Source organism: Humulus lupulus, chromosome 5 (genome assembly GCF_963169125.1).
Source record: "Humulus lupulus chromosome 5, drHumLupu1.1, whole genome shotgun sequence".
Classification (NCBI taxonomy): domain Eukaryota; kingdom Viridiplantae; phylum Streptophyta; class Magnoliopsida; order Rosales; family Cannabaceae; genus Humulus; species Humulus lupulus.
In genome coordinates this window covers 25,545,504-25,572,513 of record NC_084797.1, presented here as the reverse complement: position 1 = coordinate 25,572,513, position 27,010 = coordinate 25,545,504, and the positions used below count along the sequence as shown (strand labels likewise).

At 35.1% G+C, this 27,010-nt stretch overlaps 1 protein-coding gene across 1 annotated transcript; it reads right to left on the bottom strand.

The window, feature by feature from the left end:
* Positions 1 to 22,565, bottom strand: LOC133778979 (protein REDUCED WALL ACETYLATION 4-like). The gene is made up of 8 exons (XM_062218987.1): positions 22,428 to 22,565; positions 2,771 to 2,890; positions 1,398 to 1,581; positions 1,181 to 1,296; positions 1,008 to 1,094; positions 792 to 880; positions 479 to 535; positions 1 to 220 (listed from the first exon to the last, which is right to left on the bottom strand). The coding sequence occupies exons 1-8, from the start codon at positions 22,563 to 22,565 to the stop codon at positions 178 to 180; spliced, it is 834 nt and encodes a 277-aa protein (XP_062074971.1). The 3' UTR covers positions 1 to 177.
* Positions 22,566 to 27,010: the final 4,445 nt, after the last annotated feature.

The following is a 27,010-nucleotide window of genomic DNA, read 5'->3' as shown; positions in this document are numbered from 1 at the left end:
TTCACAAAATATTAATATCATTACATTAGTAATTAGTAATTAAGTGCAATACAAAACATTTCTAAAATATTAACTAAAAAGTTAAGCTAATATATAAAAGTAGTACATCACAAAATAAAAAATAAAAAAAAACACTTCTAAAATTTTGTAGTCGAACTCGAATCTGTCATCACTGGATCATGTGGTATACTCCGAAGAAACTTTATATAGTAGGAAGTACCTGACCAAATTTAGAACACAAACTTAAAACCAATAAACCAGGTCACAACAAGTCTAATTAACATGTCTCAAGTAAAAAAAGTTTAGGATATAATTTTTTTTTTTTAAATGTAAGGTTCAGTAGCATAACAGCTATTTTTCAATAAATCCTAAATTTACATAAGTAAATTACTAGCATTTGTATAGTACAAACTTGTGTTAGTGTGAGAATTTACATTAAAAGCATTGCAAACAAAACAAAAGGATCAAGAGCACAAACCTCAACCAGATGTGGAACTGAGAAATGTAGGTTTCAAGAGTAACCTTTCCAAGCCATCTACATATAAATTGTCAAAAGTATAACGTTAAAAAAATTAGAAGAATAAATGATCCTGATGTTTGAGCCTTTTTAAGGTTTAGACAATTTATATGGAGAAATTTCGGAACTGCTGGGTGAAGTTCCGCAAACTTATATAACCCTGGTAAAAAAAAAGAAGAGAAATTAAAGACAGAAAGAAGTGTCCTGTGAATCTATGCAAATGATTTATGTCATCATAATATTATCCATATTATTACTCATGTATAACACGCACGTTATAGGGATCCATGAGGTGTAGGGATGGAGCTTGTTATATGAAACCTTGTCGAGCTTGTAAATGTACTCGAACCATAAATAACCAACCTACACAAAGGATCATGAATGAAGTGAGAAGAATATATATATATATATATAAAAGAGCCATAAAAATCATCACTGGCATTATATAAGCTCATGATACTAAAATTGTTGTCACATAAATGCTACTGACAAATACGGAAACAGCAACTACAATCCCTTTGATTGAAACTCTCTTCTTGGTTTCTGTTTCCTCCAATTTTTCCATCCACTTCTCAACCTAAGATAAAACAATATTGTTCAGCTAAAGAAACCAAAAGGAAAAATAATTATTAGACAGGCGAGCATGAACATTCAATGATTTACATTTGGATGACAATATGCATATATCATTCCAATGATCCATATATAACGATCAAGTCCAGATCTGAAATGCCACTCATGCAGCCGAGAGAGATCTGGCTTTGCAGGATCGGTATACCCTGCATGGTGCAGAATAAGGAAAGATATGAGATTACTTTAGTTTTAGTCTATTTTTTTATTTTTGGCGATAAAAAATCTATTGTTAGAAAATACATATGACACATTAAATGGAAATGAAATAAAAAAAAATTCACCTGAGTAAAACGTGCAAGACTAAAATCTTTTCTGATGTAATAGTAGGAAAAGTTGCCAAATCCAATCATCCAAACATATGCAGCAATAAAGACACGGATCACATTATATATCTCAGTTGCAGCAAAGAAATGATACATCAAAAATAGGACCTGTTAATGGGAAAAAAATAGTCATGGTCATAAGATATGGAAATTTTAATCAGAAACTGTTCGCAGAAATAAATTTTCAAAATAGGAATTTAATAATTTCAAGTAATGTAGGATCAAATAAGGTTTGCAGGCTTAGTTCTCAGAACTGAATACTTTATGGTTCCAGACTCCTAGAATAATCAAAGAAAAGGAAATAAGATAAAAATGATTTATCTTTGTTATGGCCACATGAAACTTAGTGCCATTAATTCGATCAACCAAATATGAGTTTATATATGTATGAATATATATATATATATATATATAGAGAGAGAGAGAGAGAGAGAGAAAACAGAGAGACAGAAAGTAAAATACTAGTATATCAAGAATCGGTGAAAGAAGGTGCAAAACAGAGGTTTGTGCTCTTGAATAATTAAAGCATTGCAAAGAATTTCAAACTACTAGGAATTAAAAGCTTATTGATGCTGCAAAGCAAAGCAAAGATAATTGGATGATTTAAGTTAATTACAACTTACTGAAGTACCTTTCTGATTGAAGTATATATGCTATCCTTTGCTGTACTTGGTTCTCATGTCTTGGTACACACAACACAATCAATCTGGGTAATGCAGCCACTTATTCCCTAATTTGTACAATGCTAGTTACGGAACATAAACTATATGATGAGAACTCACTACTAACACTTGTGTTTTATCAACCTTCATATAGCCTTTGATCAAAGTGAATTTGGTAAACCCCGTTTGATAACATCAGTTCATATAACTCTTTCAGTTTCTCCACTTTGCAAAGAGAATCAATTACAATACTATATGTACATACATCAGCTAAAATTTCAGAATCAATCATGTTGATTAGGAGTCTATGGGCTTCTTCAAAACCACCAAATTATATAAGCAAATTAATATCAATCACTTGAAACTTTAAAGAAGGACCCAATCCCCTTGCCCAAAGACATGTTTCCTTTTCCTTTAGTTCTATCTCAGTCTACCAATGCCTAGGCCTGTTTACCATCCCAGACATACCAATTGTTTGAGCTGCTAGCTGCAATGACTGATTTATTATCATGAGTCATAGTCAGATCAAGAACAAAACCAAGGCAACAGTAGAGTGTGCGACTTAATGATCCAATATTGGTATCTAAATGCGTGTTACGCCAAGAACAAACAGGTTTCAAAGTTAGAGAGAAAACCTGAGAAACTAGAGGCTTCGATAGAGCGATATAGGCCAGAGCATGAGCGCCTTCTTCAATCCAAAGTCGCTTTCGCTTAATACATGCTTTATTGCCTCCCTGGCTATTTCTTCCTGCGATCTAGATAGATAACAATCCCACCAAAACCATAGTCAAAACCAACACTAACACAGCTCCATCCACAGATCATCACTGTGATCACTGAAACCAATTCGATAGTTTCCCCAGAAAATGCAGGCAAAATTGAATAAAATCCATAAATTTACTCAAAGCAAAATCAATCCCCAATTTCTATAAATCGTAATTAATAAACCAAGGCAGTCCTTTTTATATAATAAACTTTCCAAAAACCAAACAGAAGAAGAGTTGAAAAACCACATTGCTAATCAAAAAACTTACAAAACGATCGAACTGGAAGATTTTTCAGCGATCGATCGAAGCTTACAAGGAAATGGGTTTAGGTTTTGGCAAAAAGAATTGGGAACTTGGGATTGGAACTAGTATAAACGAATCGTGAGCTTGATAATAAGGTTATCATCACCAATTTCCGGCGATTAGATTGGGGGCGAAGTCACCGTCGGTGAGGAGAGCAAGTGGAGAAGATCTAGGATACTTCGTTCAGAGAGAGAGAAGAGTTTTTTTTTTTGTATGAACAGGCTTTATAATTAGCCTTATTATATTTGTCAGCCCAATATTCAAAAGCCAATGGTATTATTTTTAAGATATTGACCCAATTTTTCAATAATAACACTTTTCAAAAAGTGTAATTTTTTTAATGTGATATAAACTCTAAAATGTTGTAGTGTGTTTAGTTGTTTTTATATATATTTTGATTTAAAAAAAAAAAACATGTTAGCATGTAGTGGGGTTAATGTTTAGTTGTTGTCTTATTATTGTTTCTTAGTTGTTTCATTAACACCGTATTTTTGTAAATATAAAAATTTTAAAAATATATTTTTTTTTAAAAAAATCAAGGACTGTAAAATAGTAAAAAATAAAAAAAAGTATATTTTTGAAAAAATCTCTTTTTTAAAAGCTCTACAACCTTGTATTTATTTATTAAAACATTCTTATCACGAATATTATAAGAGTGGTCTTCAGTATTATCATTTAATATTTAATAATTTATTACTATTCTACTTTTTCCCCAAACTATTTCACTATGGTTCCTTACTAGAAAAGTAGGACCCCAATGTGGTGAGTCACTATGTCTAATAAATTTATTTTTTAATAATTCGTCAATATGATCCTTAAAATATTCTATGTCTATAGGATTAAATTTTAGTGTTTGACGAGTTATTTTATAATTTGGATTTTTGAGTAATAATTTACATATTGGATTATCATTTTGTTTTAAATTTTTTATATTATCTCCGATATTTCCTTGTTTTTGTAGTTTATGTATTAAATGTTCTATATCGTTACTAAATATTAAGTTGTATAATATTTTTCCTGTTATTATTTTTGTATCTAGTTTTATTTCTTTTATTAGATCTACTAATTCATTTTCTTCTATTAAATTTTTACATGATCCTAATATTTACAGTTTCATTGGGTATTTTCTAAATTACTAAGATAGTCACCGCGCTTCCGCAACAACTCTGATTGAATGGGTATAATACTAGCCATTTTATAAATATTAACATAGTCTTTAGTAATGTTAATGCCTTCGTTTGGTTTTAATAGAAAATCTAATCCTATAATAATATCTATATTATTCATTTTTAAGTCTATGAGCCATACTTGACTTGACTGATATTCGTTACTATAATCATTACAGTTAGTAAAGAATCGAAATTTACAAGTGTCAATATAATATTTATATTCAAATGTATGTATATCCATTTGTTGGGCTATTCTTGGTGTACTAGATGTTTTCTAATATTTTATAGATATTACTGTACTATCCATTACTACGAAACTACATCCTGTGTCAATAAAATAGATTATTTCTATTTTTATATCTTTATGGATGAATAATCCTTTAATTTTAGAGTGTATAGATTACTAGAATTACAAGCTAAAGGTATAGCATCTATTAATTCAATTTGCTCTTCTTGATTATTTATGGTATTATTAATATGTTGATAATTTATTATTTCTTCTTCTAATGTTGCTACTCTATTTTCAAGTGTTCTAATTCTTTCTCCTATTATTAAATTTCTATTAATTTTATTAACTTGACTGACTTCTCCTATATTAGTTTGATATAAATTATTAATACATTTAATGCACATTTATTCAAAACAGTTACTTTATTTTGCTCTTTTACTATAGTGGGGGTAGAATTTACAATTACTACAGGCTTTTCCTAAGCTTCCCTTATTTATTTATGAGTTATGTATACATTCTTCAATATCCATAACTTCATTTAATATCTCATATTTTGGATTTATATTAAGAGGGTATTCTTCTTCATTTGAAGTATTATTTTTTTCTTCTATAATTTTGGCTAGGTCTATTTCTTATATACTATAAATAATTTATGTATCAGACACATCGTCTTCAACATTAAGAAAATCCATATTAAATTGTTCTATTAATATTGTTTCTCTACTAAAATTATTATTTTTCTTTCTGCAGCTAGTAGAGACATGTCCTATCTCTCCACAAGAAAAATATGTTATTTTATTTTGATAATCTCGTTTATCATTATATCTTCTTACATGTCTACTTTTTTGAAGAAAATGTCTTTTAGCATTACTTCATCTTAATTGTCTGCTTTTAATTGTTTTTGTATTTGGATAAAAGTACATTTATCTACTAAATGTTTTAGGATAAAATTTCCTCTAATACTTAAACTATCCATGGCCGTATTTCTAGTGTGTGCCATGTTATTATTCCATGAGTTTACTATTTTTGTTCCTAAAGCTCCAGGTAATTTTATTAGCATTTTATCTCCTAATTCACTATTAATAGCGTTTCTTGAAATACTTCCTAATTTTACAAAATTATTAATATAAACTTTAATATATTTCCAATCCCTAATATATATTTGTTCTAGTTTTTTCATAGCATCTTGTTGAACACTTAATAATCCACTATTAGGATTTTCTATAGTTATTAAAATATATATTTTATTAACAAAATTGTAAGGATTATTTCCTAAATCAATTAATTCTTTCATTTCATTAGGGTACTGAGCTTTATACCTCTCCCAATGTGCTTTTACTGTTTATCCTAAATAATTTTCTAAATAAGCATACATTTCTTCTCCAGTGTGATTATGCTCATTTTTTATATGTTCCCTTATTATTTATGCATTCTAACTCATTACAATTGAATTCCATAGTTGGGGGTCAATATTTGTTATATTTAATTTTTTATTATTATTCCAATTTATACTTAAATCTCCTGGTTCTCTCTGACCTCTACTATTATACCTAGGTTCTCTTTGGTAACTATAAGAATATACTGGTTGTCTAGGGAAATTTCCTTCATTTAGTGGTTCAATTGTTCTAGTATGGGGTCTTAAAAATAGATTACTGTTAGCATTAGTCATGCTACTTTCTCCTGAACTATTCTCCATAAAATATCATTTACTTCATCTATTTTACACGTTTAAGAAAATGTAGTAATAATAAAAGGCAAAAAAAAAAAACATAACTACTAACTACGCTTATATATAAATTAATACATTAAAAAAATATTTTATAATTTAATGTAGTAATGTATTTTACGTAAATATTGTTTTATTTTAGATATATGTATCTATAGATAAAAATATGTAAAGTGCTATTAATTAATACTTAAATATCTAATTTAAAAAAAAAAAAGCAAAATGGTAAAAAATTTCAAATTCCAAACCATAATATTTTAACAATTAAAAATATCAATATATGTACACATCAATATATATACACATAATATTAATTTGATTAAAAATTTATTTAAGAGCTATTAATACGTAAAAGATTTCAAATTCAAAACCAAAATATCTTAACAATTATAAAAATATAAATTATACACACATATAATATTAATTTGATTAAGAATTTATTTAGCTTCATGACTTGACTCGTAATTACTTAAGTGAGTAATAATCAATAATTCAAGTTTCAAGGTATTCAATTACTCTATATATATATATATATGAATATATGTGTATATATACAAATTGTATATCTAAAATTGTTAGTTTGTGTATATCCTATTAGTATCATTTCCAAGTGTACCAGTATTTCCTTAAGTTTTTTGTATCATAATTTATGTAGCTTCATGACTTGACTCTCAAAATAGTAGTAATCAATATTTCCAATTTCAAGGTAAAAAATCTCTCTATATATATACATGAATATATGTGTGTATATATATATATATAGATTGTATATCTAAAATTGTTGGTTTGTGTATATCCTATGAGTATCTTTTCCAAGTGTACCAGCTTTTCCTTAAGTTTTTCGTGTATCATACACACGTACATGACTTTCAATGTATACCATGCATATTTCCACACACATGAATATCAAACTATGTTGACACTGCAATATATCTCAAAAAAATATTTTTCAAGTAAGTTTTGTACACCTGACAAATGTAGAGAGAACTCGTCAATTGTGCAATATATGTATATTTATTTATGGTTGATTTATAGATTTTGGTATTTTTCTTACATTTTTTGAAGGAGGAGAAATTGAACGTGGATCATGGTGCTATGATATTGTTTACTATATGTATTGAAAAAGTATATTTGTATCTTCGAATTTAATTAGCTAACCAAGTATTTGTATTAGTATATCTATTTTCTTATTATAATATAATTTTGTTTTTTATTCAAAAGTGAATAGTTGTAAAAAATATTATAATTATTATCATCAATTATCAATATTAATAATTTAATTTTTCTCTCATTTGATATTTTCTCAAGCTTGTGACAAAACGATATTATTAATAGTATTGTTTGGATTTGTGATTTGTTTTCACTATAGTAAATAAATATTTTCTAGATTGTAATTTAGTGGATATTCTAGTAGTAACAAAAGATGTGAAAATTGGTGTGAAGCACAAAAAATCATTTTTAGAAACAAGGAACATCTTATAAATTAAAAAATATATAATTATGACAATTGATGTTGATATTGTTTGTTAGCTTAATTTTTTCACAACTCTTGCTTTTCAAATGCTATTATACATTCTATTAATTTCTTGAAAGGAGAGAGAAACAAATAATTGATTAATTAGATCTTTTAATACAATTTTACTATTAGAGCATAACTTAAAAAATGGAGAAATTGCAAAAAGTGTAAATTTTCTCACTCACATTATACAAATTATAAAATTACTCAAACAAATATAGAATTACGTTAAATATATATATTTGAATTACAAATTGAATAAATTCAAATTATAATATTTATCAAACAAATATAAAATCACCTTAAATATATATTTAAAATTATTATAAAAAAATTACGTGAATGTAAGTATATTTTCTAATATATTTTTATGATGTGGCATTCTAAAATTGCTCCAAAGTACCGTTTCTATTTTTTTTTTCACATTCTTTAATTTGATTAGATATTTAATTATGACAACTGTTTAATTAAATTATAGATATAAATAACCGTTATCTTTGCTCATTTTTTATTTTACTTTTCTAATTTATGACTATTAATTAATTATGGATAAAAAACTCTATCTATTTTATCTTTTTCTCATTTTTATCTTAATAATAATAATAGAAATCAATTAAAAATATCTATATATAATAAATAAATAATCCATCTATTTGTATTTTTAACCTTTTGACAAAACACATGATCCAAATGTTAATTTTTAACAATAAAGGATTCAAACAGGTAATCAACCTTTTGACAAAACACAAGGTCCGCAAGTTAATTTAAAAAAAAATAAAGGGTCCAAACAGGTAATCAGCTAAAATACAAAGTTCAAAATTGTGTGAACCCTTATAGAAAACATAAATTATATAGAAAATTATATATATTTATATAATTTACTTTTTATAAAAAAAAATTAACACTTTGAATAAATACATGGTCCAAAGGTTAATTTTTAAAAATAAAGAGTCCAAATGAGTAATATAGTGTTCAAATAACTGATTTATCTATTCCTATTTTTAACCTTTTAACAAAACTTGAGGTCCACAAGTTAATTTTTAAAAATAAAGGTCTCAATTGTCTAAAATACAAGGTTCAAAATGGTGTGAACCCTTACAAAAAACATAAATTATATATAATTTAATTTTTATAAAGAATTTTGAACCTTTTGAATAAATACATGGTCCAAAGGTAAATTTTTAAAAATCAAAGGGTCAAAACGGATAATTAGCCAAAATATAATGTTCAAACAATCGATCTATCCATTCTTATATTTAACCTTTAGACATAACACGAAGTCTAAAAGTTAATTTTTAAAAATAAATGGTTCAAACGGGTTGTAACGCCCTACTAACCAAGGACTGTTACACTGTGTATTTTAAATAGTGCTAGACTCGCTTAGTGAGTCATTTGGCCATAACTGTGTAACTAAACGTGATTAATTGTTCATGGTTAAAAAATTTGGTCAAAAAGTATAATCATTTAACTAAAATGTTTACTTACATACATGGGTTCCCAAACAAACATTTAAAAAAGTTAATTACAATTAAAAAGTTACAATCAACCGACCTAAGTGGAAAAATAGGGTTTGACCCTAGTTCCTCTAAGAAACCCTGGCCGTGGTGGTCGAGTAGCCGCATATGTACACATCGTCACCGAAACTCTCCGACTCAAGGATGGTCCAACTTCCTTTTCCCCTTACATGCACCATATAGCACCCGTAAATCAAAACTCAGCAAGAAAACTTAAACATGCTTATAAGAAGTTAAGAACATGTGACCAAATCATAATAAGCATGCCTAGCAGTAATAACCTACTCATGCATGCATACCATTCATATAAATGACTATAGAGTCATATGAGTCCAGCTCCCTAATTAAATGATCAATTAATCATATCGGGGACCGTTGCCCAAAATACATGAATAATGAATCATACTGGGGCTCATCGCCCTAGGATATGGGATTAATAAGTCACCTCAGGGCCCTTTGCCCTATCATCTGTATAACTAGCCTTGGAGCTAGCCCAACATACCTAGCGCTTTATTTTTCCATGACCAATAGGTTGATTAAGCGTATGTCATGTTCCTTATTAGGCATAACCATATCGACCAGCACTCAGCGTGCTACTGCCACCCTTAACTTATAAGTCAATGCTTTCGACCAGAACTCACTGTGCTAATGCCATTCTTGACTCATAAGTCAAGTGTGGGGCCCAACCCTAGGATATGGGACTAATAAATCACCCCAGGGCCCATTTCCCTATCCTCAATATATCCATCCTTGGAGATGGCCCAGCGTACCCGAAGCTGAGTTTTCCACGACCATTGGGCTATCCTCTATGATGCGCTCTTGGTTAGCCTAACCAAAACAACTATCACTTAACGCGTTATTGTCGTCCTTGACTTATAATTCAATGCTTTTCGATGAGCGCTCAGCGCTATTGTTGTCCTTAAGTCATAAGTCAAGCCTTTCCCAATCAAATAATGTAGACAAGCATATATCATATATCAAATATTCAGATACGGAGCATTCAACATGCTTAACAAATTATCACAAGCATAATTATAATCATGCACATTCTCAGAGGCCCAAACTTTGATCAAATCTATATTCAACATTCAAGCCAAGCCCTAACCACACACATCGTGTATTGGGTGCAGTTTTCTTACCTTTGATCCAATCATGAGTTAAATATGAACGACCCTTGAGCACAATCCTGTCCCGAGCCTTAGGGGTAACCTCAAACTAATGGTCTGCAAGCCCAAGCTGTCACTTAGCCAAACTCTGGCTTCCACCTTCCAACTTTATGAGCTTTCCTCCTTCAAAAATCTAAAAGTCCCCAAGGTGCTAAGAGAGAAGAGAGAAATCGTATAGAGGGAGAGAGAAGGAGCTGCTCTGTTTTTGGTTTCCTTCAGCCAAGGGAAAGAGTGACTAAGTCACTAAACTGGCACAAAATGACCTAAATGCCCCTAGGGCCAAATCTCTCTCTCAAAGCCCCTCAAGGGCAGTTTTAACATTTCCCACATACCCCGTTAATCATAATCAACACTTTATAATTCCCGTTACTTCCAATATCCTCAAATAATTTTCCCATTAACCGATCCTGGTAATGTACTAAATTGCCAAATTACCCACAGGCTCACCCCGAGCCCGTTATTTGACCCTGTTGTGACTTTCTCGCTAACTTGCTCCCTAGGATCGCGTCGTGTCGAGTAACCCAAATATATCCACATAATGATGTGGTCTCACACATATATGCCAAAATACCCATAATGGACCAAATTATGAAAATTTCCCTTTTAATCAGAAATTGGCCCACATGCATATTTAATACACCTAAACATGCATATCAAGTCATATTATAACATAGCTCACATAATCATATAATGATACACATATATATCACATAAACACATAATTTGCCATCCTGGCCCCCTAATCAAGGCCCTAGCCTTATTAGGTAATTTGGAACGTTACAACTATCCCCTCCTTATAGGAATTTCATCCTTGAAATTTTACGTGAACAGCTCAGGATACTGATCCCGCATATCTGTCTCTGGCTATTAGGTAGCTTCCTCGACCTTGTTGTTCCTCTATAATACATTAACTAAATGTATGATTTTGTTCCTCAGGACCTTGTCCTTTCTGTCTAAAATCTGAACTAGCTGCTCCTCGCAAGATAACTCAACATATGAGTTTAATCTAATAAATGTTTCCTCAACATGGAAATATGAAATACATTATGTACGATCGATAGTGCTGGAGGTAAAGCCAATCTATAGGCCATCTGACCGATCCTCTCCAAGATCTCAAACGGTCCTACAAATCTAGGGCTCAACTTGCCCTTTTTCCCAAATTTCTTCACCCATTTCCATGGTGAAATTCTAAGGAAGATATAGTCTCCCACTTGGAACTCCATGGTCCTGCGTTTCAGATCAACATAACTTTTTTGTCTACTCTAAGAAGCGAGCATTCGAGCTCTAATCTTTACAATAGCCTAAGTTGTAACGTCCCAAATTACCTAATAAGGCTTAGGGCCTTGATTAGGGGGGGCAGGATGGAAAATTATGGAAACTATGTGATTATGTGATATATATGTGTATCAATATGTGATTATGTGAGTTATATTATAATATGGCTTGATATGCATGTTTTGGTGTATTAAATATGGATGTGGGCCCATTTCTGATTAAAAGGGCAATTTTCGTAATTTGGCCCGTTATGGGTATATTTGGCATATATGTGATATATGCATGAGACCACATTATTATGTGAATATATTTGGGTTACTCGGCACGAGACGATCCTACGGAGCAAGCTTGTGGGGAAAGTCACAACGGGACCCATATTTGACTCGGTGTGAGTTAAGAGGTGTATTGGGTATTTAGCACATTACCAGAATATTGGGTAATGGGAATGATTATTTGATGATATATTGGGAATTAGTGAGATCAGGAGGGAATTCTGGGAATTTTGACTATTTTACCCCAGGGGGCATTTTTGGGACCCCGAGCATTAAGATTTGTTTGAGGCTACTTAAGCTCGAAGTAACCCGTCAGAAATAAAAAGAACGTTCAGTACGTTCTCTCTCTCTCTCTCCCATTCGTTCATTTGATGCCCATTAGCATTTTTGAAGGCAACTCGAGTTTTAAGACTTGGATTCAAGCAAGGTAAGAGTCATAACGATTCTAGGAAAGATTAGAAGCTTGATAGCCTGAGGATTTAACTGGGAAGCGACTCAATCAGAGGTAATCCAAGCCTTACGTTTTGAATTTTTGAGTTTTTAAGCTTTGATTGGATTTTATGTTTTGAGGAGTTTTTGAATCGTTTGGGACTTGGGTTTTCATGGTTTTGGCCATTGAGATGTTTGGGAACTTTGTTTTTGGGATTTGGATATGTTTTGGGAACTTTGTTTTTGGGATTTGGGGTATGTTTGGGTAAGTTTTTGGAGAATTTCGATATGGGAAAAACAGAGAAAATGGCTGGGGTTCGAGGTTGGGTCGCGGCCTTGTTCTTGGGCACTGTGACCTGTGTGAACCCAGGACCAGGAGGGGTTCTGCCTGGGGGGGGGGGGGGGGGGGGGTCACCGCGACTATAAGGGGCAAGTCGCGACCCGCGTCCTGAAGCCTAGGCAAAGGGCTGTCTGTTTGGGAGGCACGCCGCAACCCTTAGGGCTAGGTCGCGACCTGCCTGAGCATTTTGGCCAGGTTGGGTTTTTAGCCATAGGAACATAAAACTAAGGGCTTGGGATTGATCCTACTACTCAGTTTGGTAGGATTCGACGTCTCGAAGGCTAGGACTTGGTCCAGAAATCTTTATTTACTCGTTTTTCATGAGATTCTACACTATGGCTGTGACTAGGTTATCGCTAGGGGTTCAACATTAGGATTGTGTTCGAGGGTCGTTTATTGGTAACCTGTGCTTGGACCAAAGGTAAGATTACTGCACCCACTATGTGATACATGTGATTATGGCATGACCTAAATGTTGAATATGGAATTGATCAGAGCTTGAGTGTCTGTGAATGTGCATGATTATGATTATGCTTGTGATTATTGATTAAGCATGCTGAATGCTTTATATCTAGACATTTGACATATGATATATGCATGTGTTGCATTATCTTATTGAGAAAGGCTTGACTTATTAGTCAATGACGACAATAGCAATGAGCGCTGGTTGTAAAGCTTTGACTTATCAGTCAAGGACAACAATTTTGCTGAGTGCTGGTCGTAAAGCATTGACTTATCAGTCAAGGTCGGCAATAGCGTCGAGCACTGGTCGAAAGGCATTGACTTATTAGTCAAGGGTGGCAATAGTGCTGAGCATTGGTCATTTTGGTTAGGCGAACCAGAAGCGTCAAGTACGCTTAAACAAAGGATAAGACTAACAGATCTGGGGTGACTTATTAGTTCCAAAGCCTAGCATTGACTTATTAGTCAAGAATGGCCTTAGCACGTTGAGTGCTGGTCGGCGCCAGGTATGCTTATACAAAGGATATGGCTAAGAGACCTGAGGTGACTTAATAGCCACATATCCTAGCATTGACTTATTAGTCAAGAACGACCTTAGCACATTGAGTGCTGGTCAGTGCATTATACGCTTATACAGAGGATATGGCTAAGGGCCCCAGGGTGACTTATTAGTCAAATATCCTAACATTGACTTATTAGTCAAGGACGACATTATCATGGTGAGTGTTGGTCGTAAATCATTAACTTATTAGTCAAGGATGACATTATCATGGTGAGTGTTGGTCGTAAATCATTAACTTATATGCAAGGGCGACAGTAGCACAACGAGTGTTGATCGTAAAGCATTGACTTATTAGTCAAGGATGACATTAACACACTGAATGTTGGTCGTAAGCCATTGACTTATTAGTCAAGAAAATGATCTAGCCTAACCAGGAGCACATCATATGCTTGACCGTTCTATTGTGCGGAGAAAAGTCAGCACCAAGAACACAACGCTAGATCAGCTCCAAAGCTTGTTATACATAGGACAGGGAAAAAATCCCTAAGGTGACTCATTAGTCCCATATCCTAGGGCGTTGAGCCAGAATGATTCCATAAACATTTATTTGAACTTGCCTGCATGCATGAGTAGGTTAATTACTGCTAGACATGCTTATTATGATTTGGTAACATGTTATTAACTGCTTATGAGCATGTTTAAGTTTTCTTGCTAATCCTCGACTCACGGGTGCTATGTGGTGCAGGTAAAGGGAAAAGAAAGTTGGACCATCCTTGAGTTGGAGAGCTTAGGTGACGATGTGTACATATGCCGTTGCTCGACCACCACGACCAAGGGTCTAAAGAGAAACTAGGGTTAAACCCTATTTTTCCGCTTAGGTCAGCTGGTTGTAACTCTCTTTTATTGTAATTAATCTTTTAAATGTATTTTGGGATTACATGTATACAGTAACGTTTTAGTGAAACATTTGTGTAATGCCCTACTTCCTTAGAGCCGTTACCAAGTGATATATAAATGTGCCATTAGCTCGCTAATCGAGGTTTTAGGTTAAAAAGTGTGTTTGGATAAAAATAAAGACTCATTTAATAAACATTAAGTACAAAGAGTTGGGCTTTCATTGAAATTCGTAAAAATATTATATTGGGATCCCAAAACACTATTTTGAAATACATTTACAATCCAAAGGTATAGTATAGTCGACCTAAGCGACAAAACTGAACGTTTACCACGTGTTCCTTAAAATAACCCCAGCCGTGGTGGCCAGGTAGGCCAAACATATACACACCGCTCCACGCCCTCCAACTCATGGTTGTTTGACCCAATTTCCTTGCTCTTACCTGCACCACAGAGCACCCGTGAGCCAAGGCCCAGCAAGAGAACTTCAAGCAACAACATACAATAACAATATATCTTCACGAAACATAATTAATCGGAGCAACAAACAGATACCAGATCCTATTAGAATGCACAACGATACAGTAGTAGAATAGCTTAAAAGCACAATGGCATAACAACCTAATAGTACAACCGTACAATAACACATCAATACCATAACACGATAGTATAATAACTCAATACAATAAGATAACACGTTAACAAAATAATACAACATTATATTAACACAGCAGCTCAATACTACAATAGTGACCTTCGCTTATCGAGGTGCGTTACTAGGCACCAAGTCCGTGGTCCCAGCTGAACGAATGTGTACAACACCCTTGAGGGTCTCGCCCTGGCAGCCAGCATTCAACATGCTTAACGCCAATCTCGGCCCCTTGCCGCTTCCAGCTCTTGCTACACCCAGCTTTTGCCTCTCCCGGCTTTTGCCGCTCCCGGCTTTGCCGATCAGTCACATCCACATGTTTTGCATAACATTTATAAACAACACATACAACACAACACACCATATAGCTCTACGGGTACAAACAGTTCTCTTACCTTAAATCCAAGTGCTAATTGTCAGGCAAGCAAACGCGACCTCCGAGAACGATCCTCTCCTGAGTCCAAGCGGTAACCTAGTCACAAACCACAAGTAACATTCTCGTTACTACTCGATTTTATAGTTAATCTCCGGAACCAATCATGTGCTCTCGGGACCTCCCGTTCCCCATACGGGGTGGTGAAATCGTCCCCGAGCCCCCTGGGTCTAAGCCTTAAAAAAATAAAATTCAAGGCCCTGAAAATGGCCTAGTGCCGTGGCACAGCCTTACAGGCGCTGCGGCCCCCAGTAGGAGCTCCCTGCCCTGTATCATCCCAGTGTTGCGGCTCAGAAGAACAGGGCTGCAACGCTCCTACACAAACCCAGAAAACTGAGTTTTCCCCACCATTTTCCTCGAGCCAAAACTTACCCAAACCATTCCCCAAGTGTGTCCAAGTTCCAATTTGACCCAAAACTCCAAATAAACAATATACACAACACATATAAACCAGAATCAAACTCAAACACACATCCTAACTCCAAATCACCTAATGGTTTAAAATTCCTTAAAAACTTAAACCACACTAGAAACTCTTTTGAGAATTCAATGGAATCCTTACCTTAAGGAGGAATTCGACCCTAAGTTTCCTTCAATGCCACTCCAAGATTCAGTCCTCAAGTTCCTAAGCTTAAGTTCCTCAAAACTTCATCCCAAAACCCAAATTCAGAAATAAAAAGTCCAAACTCTCAAAGACATCAAGCAATACACAAAATTAGAAAATGAAACTCTTACCTCTTCTTGGATTTTGAATTTCCTAAGGCTTGGTAGCTGTTAATCCTCCTCCACAGCTTGAATCTATTCCTAATTCCTCAAACCACCAAAATCCTTAAGATTGTTCTTTCCCTTTTCCCTCTAGAACTAATGAGAAGCTAAGTGAATATGATGGAGAGAGTGTTTGAACGTGTATGATTTTTCCTTCAGCCAAGAGTTATCTAACTAATGCCCAAAGACCACTCTACCCCTCCCTCTAACTCACTTCTATACTAAATCTCAAGGGCAACCTAGTGCTTTCAACCTTTTGCAAAAATGCCACCTTTAACTTATTATTTCAATAACAACACCAATTCCCAGGTTACTAGTAGTTACCAATCTCACAACCAAACACCAATTTTGTGACTCTCTGCTAACACTGCTGGACAGGATCTCCTCATGCCGAAAACACCGCACAAAGTGTAAAATTACACCCTTAATGGGTTCAAATTACAAAAATGCCCCTAATAGCCAAACGGGACCCACATGCATATTTAATTAACCTAAACTTGTTTTCTAATCACATAATCATTACTTTCACATATTACATAATTAAATCAATTATTTCCCTCCCGACACGCTAATCAAGCCCCTAAGTCTTATTAGCAAAATTTGGGACGCTACAGTTTGTATCTTTGACCAAAAAAATTTAACCCTAAACCGTTAATCACGTTTAGGTACACGATTATGGCCAAATGACTCATTTTTGAGTTTAACACTATTTAAAATACACAGAGTAACGACCCTTGGGTAGTAGGGCGTTACATTAGTGGTACCCTAAACTGTCTCAGGACTCAAATATTTCCTCTCACCCATCTCACCCAAGTGAATGGGCGATCTACACTTCCTACCATACAACATCTCATAAGGTGCCACTCTAATAGTCAACCGGTAGCTATCATTATAGGAAAAAATCTCTTAGAGGAAAATATCCATTCCAGGACCCTTCAATGTCCAATACACATTCTCTAAGAATATCCACTAATATCTGGATAATCCTCTTTGATTTACTATCAGTCTAAGGATGATAAGCAGTAATGAACTTTTGATGTGTACTCATCACTTCCTATAAACTTTCCCGAAACTTGGAAGTAAAGACAAGGTCCCTATCTGACATGATAGACCTCAAAGACTCTTGAAGGCGTACTATCTCTCTCACATAGAGATTTGCATATTGTTCAACTGTGTTGTTCTTCCTCACTAGTAAAAAGTGAGTTGACTTCGTATACCGGTCCATAATGACCCGGACTAAATCATGTTGTCCCACTATCCTAGGCAACCCCACCACGAAGCCCATTGTGATGCCCTCCTACTTCAACTTTGGAATAACCAAAGGATGTAATAGCCTTACTAGTTTTTGATACTTTGCCTTGACCTACTAACAAGTCAAACACTTTGCCACATACTTAGTTACGCCCATCTCCATCCCAGATCACCAGAATAAAGCTTTTAGATCTTGGTACACCTTCATGGTGCCTAGATGTAGAGAATAAATGGTAGTATGAGATTCATCCAGAATCTCCCGTCTGATCCCAATGTCCATCGGAATACTGATCTGATCCTTATACCTCAATAAACTCATGTCTGAAACTATATAGTCCTTAACTACTCTAGCTAGGACATCCCTTCTAATTTTTCCCAACTGTGGGTCACTCAACTTATTTTCTTTGATCCTCTAAAAGAATAAACTCAATTGTTATGTTGGCCAACTGGCCCTCTAGTAACTTTATTCCAGCTCTGGTCATATCCTATGTTAACTCTCTAAATATTTGTCTCGCATTGTACCACTTCTGCAAGTTCTAGATCATGTGTGGGATCTCTCTGTTCATATCCTTCAACTGACGTGATGCATAGGCAATCACCTTTCTTGTATGCATAAGGACATAACCTAAAAATTGTATTGAGGTGTCATAATAAACCATAAACTTGTTCTGATCTGTAGGAAGACTCAGACATGGAGCTGTAATCAATCACCGTTTTAATTACTGGAAGTTGTGCTCACACTTATCTGACCATGCACAATTCTAATTTTGCGTGTCAGAACTGTCAATGAGGTGGCAATACTTGAGAACTCTTCCACAAAACACATGTAATACCTTGCCAATCCAAGGAAACTCTTGATCTCAGAGGTGTTCCTTGGCCTTGGGCAATCTCTAACTGAGAGTATACCCAAAATATCGTCGATAAAGATGATCACAAATCGATCTAGATAATCTTTGAACACCCAGTTCATCTGATCCATAAAATAGCTAGGGTATTAGTCAAACCAAAAGACACGACTAAGAACTCATAATGCCCATATCTGATACAAAAAGCAATCTTCTGTATAATCCTTCTCCTTGATCCTCAGCTGGTGATAACCAGATCGAAGATCTATCTTGGAGAATACCATCTTACCCTGTAATTGAACCTTTAGTTCCTTCAGCTTTGCTGGAGTCGTTCAATATGGTGCCCTAGACACTGGCTCCATCCCTGGCACAAACTTAATCGCAACTCTATCTCCCTATGTAGAGGTAACCTTGGTAGATCCTCTAGAAACATATCCAGAAACTCACAAACTAATCTAATCTGTCTCACTCCCACTAGCACGACCTGAGTGGTATCCACCACACTAGCTAAGAATCATATACATCCTTCCTGGAATTGGTCTCTAGCTCTAATACAAATGTCATAGGTATACAGGGTCCATGCACAGTGCCACCAAATACAAAGGGTTTCTCACCCTCAGGATCAAGGGTTGCCATCTTTTCTTGTAATCCATCATTGCCCCATACTTGGCTAACCAATCCATATCTAAGATCATATCAAAGTTTGCCATAAACAACCCTATCAAGTCAACTGATGAATCTTTTCCACAATAATCTAACCCATCTCTTAAAAGTTACAAGTAGAGTTCCAAATTCTCTTATTAACATAACCATGTATTCCACATACTAATTCGGTGTTTTTACTAGATGCAACAAAATAAAGAGAAACGTGACACCAGAACCAATAAGCACGATATAAGAATCCAAACTATGAAGCTGACCTGTCACTACTGAGGGACCAGCCTCAGCCTCTGACTGCGCAGAGCGAACACTCGAGGTTGAGTCGAGCTATCAGCTTCCTTTGGTTCATTCTTCCTCAGCCATGGGCAATCCCTCCTGAGGTGCCCAACCATCCAACATAAGAAACATGCCTTTGCTCGACATTCTCCCATATGGCACCTCCTGCACCGAGAGCATTTCGGGTAAAGTTTCCAATCCACATCCTCGCCTTGATAGCCTATTTGAGTATTTCAAAACTCCTTTTTTAGTCCAGGGGTACTGAATATGTTGATAACTTTTCTTTCCTGATCACTGGGGCCTCCGCCCCTGCCTGATCCAATAAACAGAGGTATCACTGCCTGAGCTCCATGCTCACCAACACTCTCCGTCCATATCTCATTTCCTATGCCCTCAATAACAAGAGCCCTCCCTACCACCTGAGCATAGGTAGAGACCTCATGTATTGGGGAGATTCGAACGCCCTGAGCTATTTCGGAGTATAATCCCTAAATAAATCGCTCCTTTTGAGCCACATCCGTGGGTACCATATCAAAAGAAAACTTGGCCAACCCATTGAATTTGTTAACACACTTTGTTACTATCGTGTTTCCCTAACCAGGTTCAGAAATTAATTTGTCTTTTCAGTATTAACCGCATCACTAATAATATCGCTCATTAAACAACTGCCTAAATTCTTCCTAATTCATCGGAGCTGTATTTCGTGTCTGGGATACCACTTCCCACCAAGTCCGGGCATCCTTCCGTAACACGTACGTGGCACAGATCACCCTATCATGACCTACCACCTCCATAAAGTCGAGGATGGAACTAACGATGCCCATCCATTGCTCAGCTCTGAATGGATCTAGGCCTCCCTAAAAAACTGGAGGGTAGTATGTTGGATTAGCTTATACAGGATCTTTATTTATTTTCATGTATATCTAATATTAAACAAATTAATACGAGATAGCCTAAAACATGTTTCTAAAATTGAATTCAAAGAGAAACAAAGAATAGAATACTTACAGTATACGCAGCGGAATTAAAGAGTCATTCATTCTGTTTCTCTAACTCTTGTATCCTCTCTGTCGCAGAGTATTATCAAGAAACTGAACAGATCTTATATTTTCTTCACAATCTTCCAATGTATCCTTAGAACCACCTAGACTAGTGTGGGAAATTCTCAACACATGAGATAGATATAGAGAGAAGAATAGAAAATAACAAAGAGGCTTAGAAAAGGACTTGTATTTAGAGAGAATCTAAAACTATCAGAAAATTTGACTTGTGACTTAACTGTCGTCTCAGAAATATTCACTGACGACTTCTCTCCAAGGACTCCTTTTTTATAGACTCAATTAGGCCATTTAATTTAATTAAAAAATCAATAAAATAATAGCCATTTTGAAGCCCTAGGTCGAAATTATCATGGGCTATAGGCCCGTGAAATTTCTCATTTGATTATAAGCCCATTGGACTTAAAATCAAGGCCTATATTATTTTCTATTGATTTAATTAATTAAATAATAATTTAAATCATTTATCAAATTAATTATTTATAATTTGAACCTTGATTTAAACTTATTTATTAATTTAGATACCAATTTATCTTAATTAATAAATCTGCCATAATTTCTCTTTTCTTCTCTAAATTACACAACTTTGTGAAACTATCCAAAATTGACCTGGTCAACTTTGATAATTCCAATTGATGATTAAATCAATTAATTGAGACTATCTAGATGATTTTATCCAAGGTACAATGGGGACCATGGGCCTATGAAATCGAGCTTCAATAAGTTATCATAAATCTAACAAATAAATTTACTAACTTATTAATTCCTCGTGACTCCACTATAGACTCGGAATTGCAACCTTGAATTCATAGAATGCTCTATAACAAATATAGATACGCTATTAATTATCCATTGTTACAACTATAATTGTCATTCAATCCTCTATAGACGGTCTACAATAAGATAGGACTAAAATACTGTTTTACCCCTCATTGTATTTTATCCTTAAAACACTTAGTTCCCTGTAAATGATATTTCAGTAAACTAATTTAATTACTGAAATGAGATCTCTATCATTTAACACCTGGAACCAAACTAAAAGGAAACCATCGTTTCACTTCTTCATCAGAAGCTATAGATGTTCATATCTATGATTAACACTCCCACTCAATTATACTATCGAGTTCCCAAGATATAAGTATGGGCTAGTCCGTAGGGTAAGCTGGTAATGAACAAGTCAAAGAACTCAAATAATACAATCAGTTAGAATACTAACCACTCAGAATTGAGATTGAATTGACCTATGGTCAACTATATGATATGACTAGAATAGATAATAATGGTATGTTTACTTATCTTATCAACTGTCAATATCAGTCCTGTCCGATGTAACAAATACATCCGATCTTATCTACTTTGCCAATGTTCTGGAAAGAACATAACACTGTAATGTGTAAGTAGATCATATCGTAGATTGGCAAGTCAGTGTAAATCCGGTGCACTGACTAATCTTAGCGCTAACTTATTTTGAACATATAATCATATTTATATTCCACTATGATTACGTCACTATAAATAAGGTTAGCTATATGCTCAGGATTTAATAGAAGTTTATATTAAACAAATAATCATGAAAATAAAACATGTGAGCAAAGTGATTAACCAACTTAATTCTTTTATTGATAATAAAATGAGACTACAAAGAATTTGAGTTTTAATTAGGGTATAAAACCCCAACATAGTATTCCTGAAATCTCTCATATGGCAATTCCCCCTATTCTCAACCCTAGGTTGAACCAAAACTGGTGCCACTCCTGACATAACAAAGGAAGAGGTGTTCCCTGACAAAACCTGCTGTTTTAAACACCAGATCTCTCCCTTTGCCTCTGTAATCCTGCTTGCAATCTGTAAACACTTGCTGCCAATCAGGCGAAGGGCTCTGGCCTGGCTATAATTTCTAGCTTCAACATAAACACCATCGGGTCCCATTGACTGCCTTGGGTACATAACCTTTGAGTTCGTCTGTAGTCAATAACTTGACCCATAAGGCATGATGAGCACACCCAAAAGCCTTCCTACGAGAAAACAAAATAGCACCACATTCACATACCACTGTGGTACTAAAATACATGGCCATAAAATTCATGCATCAATCAATAAGCCCTGCTCTTCCCAACATAAATGTCATGCTTTCAACTCTAGCATGCAGGTAAAGCATTCATATATCAACTGAGTAGGCAAGCACATAATCATATCAACAGTCAAGGCCCAAGCCCTATCAGAATATCTCATGCTTCCTAATAAGGCAGGCAGATAAGGCATTTATATCCTATTTAAGCAGTTAAACACATAACCACATGGATAGTTACCAAACCCTGAGTGGAGCTTGTCTTTAGTGATGAGTGTATATGCCTAGCTTGTCTTTAGGAAACCTTAACCTTGGCACGCTCTGAAACCAAGTTGTAACACCCTACTAACCAAGGACCGTTACACTATGTATTTTAAATAGTATCAAACTCGCTAAATGAGTCATTTGGGAATTACCGTGTAACTAAACATGATTAATAGTTTAGGGTTAAATTTTTTTGTCAAAAGCTATAATCGTTTCACTGAAACGTTTACCTCCATACAAGGGATCCCAAACTAACATTTAAAAAAGTTAATTACAATTAAAAAGTTACAGCCAACCAACCTAAGCAGCAAAATAGGGTTTGACCCTAGTTCCTTTGAGAAACCCCGACTGTGGTGGTCGAGCAGCCACATATGTATACATCGTCACCGAAGCTCTCCAACTCAAGGATGGTCCAAATTCCTTTTCCTCTTACCCGCACCATATAGCACCCATGAGCCAAGGCTCAACAATAAAACTTATACATGCTTATAAGCAGTTAAGAACATGTTACCAAATCATAATAAATATGCATAGAAGTAATAACCCTACTCATGCATGCATAACATTCATATAAATGACTACATCATCATATGGGGTTAGTTGCCCAATTAAATGATCAATGAATCATACCAGAGACCGTTGCCCAAAATACATGATTAATGAATCATAGTGGGGCTCACCGCCCTAGGATATGGGACTAATAAGTCACCCAGGGTCCTTTGCCCTATCCTCTATATAACCAGCCTTGGAGCTGCCCAGCGTACCTGATGCTTTAGTTTTCCACGACCAATAGGTCGATTAATAATATGTCATACTCCTGATTAGGCATAATCATATCGATTAGTGCTCACCACGCTACTGGTTTTCTTGACTTATAAGTCAATGCTTTCAACCAGCAGTCAGTGTGCTAATGTCGTTCTTAACTCATAAGTTAAGTCTGGGGCCCAGCCCTAGGATATAGGACTAATAAATCACAATGGGGCCCATTGCCCTATCCTCTATATAACATGCCTTGGAGCTAGCCCAGCGTACCTGGCAAAAACGACCAACACTTAGCGCACTATTGTTGCCCTTGACTTATAAGTCAATGATTTTCGACCAGTGCTCAGCACTATTGCCGTCCTTGACTCATAAGTCAAGTCTGTCTCAATCAGATAATGCAGACAAGCATATATCATATATCAAATATTCAGATACAGAGCATCCAACATGCTTAACCAACGATCACAAGCATAAATTATAATCATGCTCATTCTCAGAGGTCCAAGCTCTGATCAAATCTATATTCAACATTCAGGCAAGCCCTAATCATGTATTGGGTGCAGTTTTCTTACCTTTGGTCCAAACACGAGTTAAACATGAACGGCCCTCGAGCACGATCCTATCCCAAGCCTTAGCGATAACGTCAAACTAATAGTCTGCAAGCCCAAGTTGTCCTTTAGTCAAACTCTGGCTTCCACCTTCCAATTTTATGAGTTTTCGTCCTTCCAAAATCCAAAAATCCTCAAGGTGTTAAGAGAGAAGAGAGAAATCGTATAGAGGGAGAGAGGAGCTGCTATGTTTTTGGTTTCCTTCAGCCAAGGAAAAGAGTGACTAAGTCACTAAATTGGCACAAAATGACCTAAATGCCCCTAAGGCCAAATCTCTCTCTTAGGGCCCCTCAAGGGCAGTTTTGTAATTTTCCACATACCCCGTTAATCATAATCAATGATTTATAATTCCCATTACTTCTAATATCCTCAAATAATTACCAAATAATTTCCCTATTACCCGATCACGGTAATGTACTAAATTGCCAAACTACCCCCATGCTCACCTCGAGTCCGATATTTGATCCCGTTGTGACTTTCTCGCGAACTTGCTCCCTAGGATCGACTCGTACCGAGTAACCCAAATATATTCACATAATGATGTGGTCTCACACATATATCACATATATGTCAAATGTTGTAATTCTTTCCTACAACACAGAACTCAGCAATGCACAAACACTCCAATACAATAACTAATAAAACTGTTAAAATAATGCAAGAAACAATCGAACAATAAAATTGCTAAGGTAATGCTAAAGCAATTAAAGTCAGCAAAACATAACAGTAAACAATAATGCAGTAAAGTAATCAAAGACACAAGAATTATACAGGTTCGGCCAAACCAAGGACCTACTTCCTGTTCACTCCCCTGAGTAGTCTCTTTTATTGATTTAAGGGATGAAATTACAAAGCTAACAATGTTAGGTGCATCACTAGTCTCAAAACTTCTCCAAGAACTCAATTCGAGTTCTTTCTTGATCTTCTTGAAGTCAATCGGCTGAACTCTTCTTCACAGCTTCACAACCTCTCTATCTAGGCTCTCAACTCACTAATTCAATATGAATTACAGTACTTTACAATGTGTATCCCGAGCCCCTTTTATAACTAAGACATAGAGAACGAAATGACTAAAATAACCTTGATGCACACTAACTAATTTTAACAACTAACTGTATAAACTAACAGTATGTTAGTTTATCCTTTTTACTGTGGATTACAATTCCACAAATTCCACCTTAATCCATAGTAAAAAGATCAATAGTTTCAAACTCAGGGAAGTGATCCAGCTTTCTTAAAGAGAGGTTATATTCAGTAGTTCCAAGCAATGTTGGAACTTACTGACTGAGAGAACTTTAGTACCTGCATCTGCAGGATTTTCTTCACTAGGTACCTTTCCAAGTTCTACTTCTCCTTCCTCTATCTTATCTCTGATCCAAAACAATCTGATGTCAATGTGTTTTGACCTCTCATGATAAACTGGATTTCTACAAAGATGAATAGCTGATTGGCTGTCCGAGAACACATTCACCTTGCCTGTTAACAATTGAATCTCATTCAATAATCCTTTGATCCAAACAGCCTCCTTGAAAGCCTCAGTGGTGGCCATGAATTCTTCTTCAGTTGTTGAGAGTGCCACCACTTGTTGCAACTGAACTTTCCAACTGACACAACATCCATTCAGTAAGAAACAGTAGCTAGTTATGGATTTCCTAGTATCTCTATTTGATGCATAATCTGCATCAACATATCCTTCAAGATATACCTTTGTTTCTGACTTGACAAACTGTAAACCAACTTTGGTTGTAGCCTTCAAGTATCTCAGCAGCCATTTCAACCCTTTCCAATGTTCTACTCCTGGATTGGACATGTATCTACTCAACACACTCACTGCATAGGCAATATCTGGCCTGGTGCTAATCATGGAGTACATTACACTCCCAATGGCTTCTGCATAGGGTACTTCCTTCATATCCTTTATTTCTTGATCAGTTTTAGGTGACTGATCTGTTGACAAATTAAAGTGCCCTGCTAGAGGTACATTTACCTCTTTTGAATCTGACATTTTGAACTTCTGAATCACCTTCTTTAGATAACCTTCTTGTGTTAGCATAATCCTCTTTGCATTTCTGTCTCTAATGATATCAATTCCCAGAATTTTCCTTGCAGCCCCAAGATCCTTCATTTCAAATTCACTCTTCAACACATTCTTTAGTCGAGTTATTTGTTGCATATCCTTGCTCATTATGAGCATGTCATCCACATAGATCAACAAGAAAACAACTGAGCTTGAATCCAAATCTGAGAAGTATAGGCAGGTGTCATACTTGGATCTTGTGTACCCCACTTTAGTCACTACTGTATTGAACTTCTTGTACCACTACCTTGGGGACTGCTTCAATCCATATAAAGACTTCTTGAGCAAACACACTAGTTCACCCCTCTTTGATTCCACCTTGAATCCTTCTGGTTGGGACATAAATATGGTCTCTTCTAATTGACCATTTAGAAATGCTGTTTTTACATCCATTTGCTCAATACTACATTCAAACTGAATAGCCAAAGCCAGCATTATTCTGATTGTCTTCATCTTGACAACTGGTGAGAATATCTCAGAGTAGTCCACTCCCTCGACCTGTGTGAACCCTTTTGCTACAAGCCTTGCCTTGTAAACCTTTGGCTCCTTCTCAGTTATCCCTTCTTTTACTTTAAATACCCATTTGCAGTCAATA

Excerpts from the sequence above, each read along its gene's own strand:
- LOC133778979 (XM_062218987.1), bottom strand. The coding sequence starts at position 22,565 with ATGGGACCCGATGGTGTTTATGTTGAAGCTAGAAATTATAGCCAGGCC. Across the intron at positions 881-1,007 it reads TAGTTGCTGTTTCCGTATTT|GTTGGTTATTTATGGTTCGA; the intron begins GTCAGTAGCATT and ends TCCTTTGTGTAG. Across the intron at positions 221-478 it reads CAGTTCCACATCTGGTTGAG|GTACTTCCTACTATATAAAG; the intron begins GTTTGTGCTCTT and ends AAATTTGGTCAG.